The sequence below is a fragment of the Lycorma delicatula genome, chromosome 10 (genome assembly GCF_047948215.1).
Source record: "Lycorma delicatula isolate Av1 chromosome 10, ASM4794821v1, whole genome shotgun sequence".
NCBI classification, from domain to species: Eukaryota; Metazoa; Arthropoda; class Insecta; order Hemiptera; family Fulgoridae; genus Lycorma; species Lycorma delicatula.
Window position 1 is genome coordinate 77908179 of NC_134464.1, and position 8070 is coordinate 77916248.

Below are 8070 nucleotides of genomic sequence, written 5' to 3' on the forward strand. Positions count from 1 at the left end.
TTGAACCCCAACCACCAAAGAAAACCGGTATCTACGATCTAGTATTCAAATCCTTATAAAAGTAACCTTTACTAGAATATGAACCATAGAACTCTCGATTTCGAAATCAGCTGATTCGCGATGACGAGTTCACCACTAGACCAACCCGGCGGGTTATGTTATATATTCTGAATGAATAATACCATACGTGGAGGAAATTAAAAAAAAATATAAAGCTATATTTTTGAATTTTGTAAGATTTTAAATCTTGAAAAATTTTTTTGTGTTATTAAAAGAATCCTACATCCTAAAATTCTACAACTAAAATTTCCATTAGATCCAACCACAGCCAAGACATGTTCTCTGACTTCTCTCCTTACCCTGATTTCTATTTTAATAGAATTAATATCCGATATATACAAATCGTTTTAAAATTTTAAATATTTTTGGTTCGTCTCGGCCTTTCATCCAGAGGTCCCGGGTTGAATCCTGATCAAGCTTGGCATTTTTCACACGCTACAAAATTGTTCATCTCATCCTCTGCAGCAATACCTAACGGTAATCCTGGAGGTTATAAAAAAAAATATACATAGATATATTTTTGGTTCAAAAAGTCTCACATTCCCAATATGTCAATATATAACGCATATGTGACATATACAAATAGATGAATTGAATTAAACCCTTCCATCTATTTTTTTTGTATTTATCGTCATTTCAGTTCATAACCTATTGTGAAAAGATCGTTTTTAAAACTACTGCAATACTTTTCTCTAATTAGGGAGCTTACTATTGTATAAGCACCCAAAAAGTAAAATACTGCAAAGATGAGAAAATTTTACATAACTTCAAACCAGAAATACGTAAGAAAAAGAGAAAAAAATTTAGAATTTATAAAAGCTACTCACCATAATTCTGCATATAATTTAATTATTTTGAAAAAAGTTCATAAGATGAAAATTAGTTGGGAATAAGATAAATCTACATTAACTGTTTTAGATCGTGGGTACCGGTGTTCTTTGGTGGTTGGGATTCAATTAACCACACATCTCTGGAATGGTTGATCTGAGACTGTACAAGACTAAACTTCATTTACATTCATACATATCATTCTCATTCATCCTCTGAAGTAATACCTTACTGTAGTTCCGGAGGCTGAACATAAAAAGAGAGATCAACTGTTTAAATTTAGTAAATACCTTCTTTGTTGTAGTTGACTTATCCTCTATTAAATACGTTCAAATTGAATATTTTATAAACTACCTTTCAAAAGAAGGAAGTTTATTTTTTGGGTACGACATGGGTGTACAAAGGAAAATATTAAGTTTTAAACCTATTTAATATCTCTTGGAAGTTTGATTTACAGTAATGAAACACAAATAAAATGATAGAATAACTCTTAAGAGTTTTACCCTAAAATGGTTAATGTGAGCACTTTTCGTTACAAGGCATACATCCAAGGGATAGGAAAGTTTATCCTATAATTTAACCAGCATGTCTGGAAAAATAGAAGCGACCTCTTCTTCAGCCTTGTGCCTCAAATAGGATAGATCAGCATAGCCGAGTCATATACTTAAAATTCTTTACTAAGGAGCTCACCAGAAATAAGCTCTGTTATCAGGTCCAAGCCGAAAGATCCAAATAATCCTACACAGGATCCATTAATCCAGCTAATCCTTCATTCAACTAATCGTACACAGAGTTACACCAGTGAGGAAACCTTATTTTCAAATAAAATTCTCTTCTCCAGCGTGCAATTGAGGAACGAGCCGTTAAGGCAACACATTCAAACAAGCAACTCCTGTTACACTTGCTTCAACGTAAAATAACGAACCATAAACTCTTGCTGTTGGTTTACCACACAAAAAACATATATTTTTTGGAAGTACCTTCCACATTTTAAGAGTTCATGGGAACCCCTAGTTATAAACACAGATAATGTTCTACTATGATGAAATGTTGACTCATCATTAAACACAATACGATCAAAAGATTCGATCGCAAAATTAGCACGTAGAGCGTAATCGGTAGGCTTGAAAGCCTGTAAAAGTTCCTGTAACTTATTTTTGCATACGTAAGCGTTTCCTTAAACATTCTAAACTGTGATCATCGGCATCGCTTCTTCGTGGCCGGCCTCCGAATAGATTTTTTTAGGACTATACTGGAAAGACTCCCTGATATGTTCTACATTTTTTCAGATATCCTCGATCGTCCCGTATTTTTCCCTTTATACAGACACCCGGTCGTTTTAAACTGATTATGCCATCGACGAATATAATCGCCAGTCAGAGTTTCACAATTAAATTGTCTACGGAACGCACATTGAACTGTAGTTAAAGATTCATATTTAGCAAACTGTAAAACATAGAAGGTTGTCTGTCCAGAACTGTCCACTTTATTAGTAGCGCTGTCAAGTGGAAAAATAGGAAATCAATAGACGACCATTTTCGCAACCAAAACTGTACTCTTACAAAATCCAACACTTGCATTTTATCCAAGAGGTATTTAAACAAATTAAAACCCCGATATTATATTTTGTACATCCGATATTTCTATATGACTCCTATTATAATTATAAAAATTAAAACTGCTTTAAAATTTGGAATATATATTTTTTTAAATAAATGTTGAAAAATTTTAAATCTAGATGTACGGTATAATATGAGAATACATAATTTTTTAAAATTCGGTTTACATAAATCCACAACCTTTAAACTATTTATTATTCCTTTAATCTTCTTTTATAATGAAAATACTAGCGTTGTTTACAGAGAGGGGCAGGCAACCATTGTTGACATATATGGGTAAAAAGCTTTCATTTAAAAAAAAAAACACTTCCCGAAATTGATCCAGTGGTTTGGGCTGGGGGATTCTGTCAAGGTTTTAGCCAATTATTTTAAATATATAGATTTTGTCCTGTCTATCATATTTCCACAAAAAATTAAACTGTAACTTTATATACTTTTGCATAGTGGTACTATACCAAAGAAACCAAATCCTATACCTAATTTAAATGATATTATATTAATAAATGTGTATGAACAATCGTGCTCGGGCATATAATATGTATATTCATTCTCATGTAAATGTTTCTTTTTTTTTTTGAATGATTACGTTAAATAATAATCAAATAAAAAAAAACACTTATACGAGAAATATAACATATTTTTAGTCAAATTCAAAGCATTTTTTTCCTTCAAAGCTTCATTCCGTAAAAATTCCATCAATTCATATAATGCCATATAATATTATATATATGCATTCTCTTTCTCATTTCTTTTATTTTTATTGCTATTAGAATTTATTAAATTTAACAAATATTAATTTATTACACAAATAAATTTTTTTATATTTAAATAATTATTTATTTTTATTGTTACCGAAAAGCTATGTTGATATTATAACCTTGGTATATTTCAATACTTCAACGTATTATATACAAATATTAAAATAATGAAAATTTATAAATAGTTAATATTTTTTTATAATTCAATAAAATCGATTTTTTTAAATCAGAAGAAAAAGTATCGGAAAAGTTGTCTGAAGTTTGTAAAAATTAAAATTAAAATAACAACATACTAGTATATATAAATAATATACAGATCTAAGAACTTAATACTTTTTTATGTATATTATTGATTAAAATAAATTCAATATTTTATTTCATTAAATTTTATTTCGACAAAATTTGATTACTCTTTGAACTAAAGAAGGTAATAGATTTTGCACCTGCATATTAGAATTCATTTACAGATAATATTGTAAAATAAAAACTGGTAAAAACTAGTTACTTAAAGTTTGTTAAATAAGAGTGATTTCAAGAAATTCTGTTTTAAAGATTTAAATTTTAAAGCGTGATTTTAAAATCACGGTTTTCTTTAAAAACTAGTTTCTGTTGGTTCTGTGATTTTAACCAGTGCTTGCTCGTTGAGTTGGTCGTTATAATCAATGATAACATCACAATATAGTGTATTGTTTTCGATCAAATAACGTAATGCATGAAACACCCATGTACGAGATATTGTAAGCTTCCGTGTTATGTTTTAGTTTTCAAGATATTCCGTAACGGCCACAATCTCTTCATCTTCTGTTGACCTAGATACCATACGTGGTAATATTTCGTTGTCTTCAAAGATTTTCTGGGTGAAAAAAATTGCAAGTCCTTTGAAACCAAACTCTCCGTATAAATCATCAAATTTGATGACTTTGAGGAATGGTATTATACATGACATTAAACGTTGTTATGACTGCGAGATTATTTGAATCATGTTTACTATCAGTATTGATCCTGGTTGAAGATAGTTCCAATAAGTCGTAGGTAGTACTGTCGTTTTACAGCGATTAAAAATTAGCAATTGATTTTTTTGTTTTAATTCGTTTGACAGATATGACGGTTTTGTTGCTGCAAATAAAATTGTTGAAATCTGGTTAGGATAACATCGTTTTGTATAAATTTTATTGATGATACCATAAAACATTTGTTGTAAGATCAGTATTCAATTTATGGCGTCGTTGACGCCTAAACTCTAATCAAAACTAATTTCTTGTTTTTGTGGAGTCTGTTTAGAATGTAGGGACATTCTAAACAGTGTTGGGGTTGACCAAGCAAGCTTTGCGATCTTGCGGTATATCTGTTGCACGATATGACGATTTGCCAATCGAACTTCACGCAGTTCTAGTGTCTCGGTATAGTGTCTAGTGTTTCTTGGTATTTTTGACTCGCTTTCTCCAACCATCCTTTTCGTTGAGTCGCTTTCTCTTTCATCATCGTTGTAGAATTTTATTTGTTTCTTTTCCTACATGCTTGCCGAGATTCAGTGTCTTTCGATACTTCTTTTAAATTAATATCTGAGAAATTATATTATTCTATTTTTTTATTTCTTCCACAGAACTGAGTTGTTTAAGGTCAGATTTGAATAAATTAAATTCTCTTAAGTTGTAAAATTTCTTAGTAAAGTGTTAATCTTCACACAACTGTAAAAAAGGAGTGAAATGTATTTAGGGTGAATGTATGTTTGTTCCACCATAGCAAATCAACGGTTGAACCGATTTCATATATGTCAATCAACATATATATGTTTAAATAAATTTTTTTAAATATTCTATATACAAAATTGTCACCCGCGCGCTCTTTAATTATTCTACATTACAAAGCAATGTGTTTTTTAGTAGTCGTGTTTTTTATTTTTTTCATAATTATTTCTTGTCTCACTTTCTTTTAATTTTATCTGACAACTAAGTTTTTTTTAACCTCCAGGACCACCGTTAGGTATTGCTTCAGAGCCTGAGATGAATGACAGTTTTTTTAGCGTGTGAAAACGCCGTGCCTGACCGGGATTCGAAGCCGGGACCTCCGGATGAAAGGCCGAGACGCTACCACTCGCGCCACAGAGGCCGGCTACAAACCTTTATACTTTTTACCGGCCGACAAATAAGTTTTTACTTTTGGTTATTTTAACTCTTTAGCAAACAAAAAAACAAAAAAATTCTACGTAGTTTTATTCTATATTACAACTTGGATAATTAGTTTCCGTTATTCAATATGATACCAGTTATTTATAACTAAATCAGATGTTTAGCGTATATAATTTTTAGAAAGTAAATTTACACAAGTTATATTAAAATTCACTTCAATAATCACCTGATATATTCATACTGAATCGACAGTCAAAATCAATCAGATCGATAGCCACATCTTATCGATTCAGCTCCCTTCCTCAAGATATTCATTAACGTGTGTATAATTTATAGACATCACACGTATATAAAATATACAAATATATTAAATTAACGGGTCTTTTTCGGAATTCCCCACTCCAAAAAAATGAAACACTTAATTTTTTAACCAATAGGCCAAAAATCAGTTGATTTTTAATATCCAATAAGAATTAGGAGGGAATATGCATTTTTCAAAATAGCAGGAAATACTGATATTAACAATAACCAGGTTGGAGAAATAACCCAATAATATACTACATACTCTTTTATAGCGGTAAATTTAAACATTCTCCGTAATAACAAATTTTACATATTATAAATGTAAGCATTATTGCCTATAATTATAGATATAAATTATAAACATAATCAACCAAACTTAACCTACGCTCGCTTAGCTCGCTAAGCTTGACTAATTAACAGTAATGTTTTGATTATTTAAATGATAAATAGAATTGCAATAATTACTGAATTTAATATTTAAATATTCAAAAAATTACTGTTAATTAATAAGGTTAGCGAGCATATCGAGCGTAAATTAAGTTTGATTAGATTATATTTATAAAATAAATAAACATAAATAGTTATAAGAATGGTAAACATGCATATTCCCATCTAATTCTTATTGGCTATTAGAAATACAACGGTTTTTGGCCGACAGATTTAAAAATTAAGAGTTTTTTTTAGGGAGTAATTCCCAAAAATATCCATATTAACAATGGAATATTGTATTGTCATCCGACTTACGTGGCTGTGTAAAATTTCACCATTGTATGACGTCGAGAGGAGTTTGAAAAACATGTAATAGAAAAAAGAATGTCACGTTAAGAAAAATAATCAAAGTTACCAACGACAAAATAATTTCCCATTAGCTAGCCAGAGGTATATTTTCAATTTTTTTATTTATGACTTTTGGACCACCTGTTAAAATATTGAAGAACGTGTGTTTATTTAAATATATATTTTTTCAACCAGTTTTCCAGCTACTGCCGGATTTGTGTATGTGCGCGTGCGTGTGTGTGTTTGTATAGGCAAAAATACAATTAACGCTACCGGCTTGCCAGGCCTGATGTAATTGCAATATAAGAGTAAATTTACCGATAAACATGTAGTCTGGAACAGACTCAGATCGACAACTCCTAAGACGTCTGGTTAATTGAAACCTAACCACCAACGAACACCGGTATCCACATTCTAGCATTCAAATCCATATAAAAGCAACTGCCTTTACAAGGACTGAAACCTTAAAACTTTCGGCTGGGAAATCAGCTAATTTTGCGATGATGAGTTAAACCATTAGACTAATCTGGCAGGTCTTGTGTCTATTTATTAATTTTTATTTTAAAACTTAATAATATTAGAAATGTGTAAGAACACAAAAACATTTTTTACAAATAACAGATAATGAAAGGATGTAAACAAAAAACAATTCAATAGTTTTAATTTAGCCTATATATACATACATTTTTTAAAATCAATTATAATTTTTGTTACAGGTTTAGAAGCGCAAGTACAAGCGGAATCAAAAGATCTTTACTGGTTTTGAAATATTCATTTCTTCTAATAAAAACAAGATATAACTCGACGACTAGAGGTTAAAAACAGCAACATAAAAAGTGAAATACTTTTGGTATTTACTTTAGTGCAATGCCACTATCAGGGATCTTTGTTAATATTTTAAAAAAAGTTAATTTACAATAATTATTATAAAAAGACAATGAACGGATAATAATTCTGACCAATGTTAATATAGTGTAAAATAAAAAATATATATATATATTATAGAACAATAATAATTATTTATCCTTTATCGGATAGAAAACAAATATAATTAATTATAAACTTAAAGAAAAATGTGAATTAAGTTTTATATATATATATATATAATTAACTTATATATATATATATTACTGTGTAAAAATAATTTGAAATTTAAAAAAAAAAACTGTACGTTGATTAGTTACGAAAATAGTGCGCGATGAAAAAAGTTTGTTTGTAAATATTGAAAAATTTGATTAGTATTAGAGTAATATCACAAGTTTAAGTAGTGTAAGATAATAAAATCTTAAATAAATAAAAAAATAACAAAAAAAAAAAAAAATACAAAGACAATTACTGTAATTTGACACATGTATAGAATAATTGTTATTCCATGTACATATTATAATACTGTAATAAAATAATTAATATTATTAATAAAACAATTAATTGTATATGTTTAAATTTCAAATAAATTAACATTAACTATAAAATAAAACAAAAAATAACAAAAATTAAAAAAAAAATGTATTTATTTGAGACAGATCTTGTAAAATAGAGAAAATTTTGTGCAATACATATATTTATATTGTTATGTTTTTTCATTTTCCTGTTATT

General features: G+C 29.0%; 1 protein-coding gene across 2 annotated transcripts in view; it reads left to right on the forward strand.

Annotated features, from left to right (window-relative positions):
• The window catches only part of vg (transcription factor vestigial), a 402494-nt gene extending 394679 nt beyond the window's left edge, over positions 1-7815 (forward strand). Inside the window, exon 7 of one of the 2 annotated variants that reach the window (XM_075376853.1) lies at positions 7191-7815. Coding sequence is in view for 1 of the 2 variants with exons in the window: in XM_075376854.1 (XP_075232969.1) it covers positions 7191-7240 (50 nt within the window). In the remaining variant the exon portion in view is untranslated. The remainder of the gene's footprint in view (positions 1-7190) is intronic. The other variant, XM_075376854.1, reaches the window with a different exon arrangement.
• Positions 7816-8070: the final 255 nt, after the last annotated feature.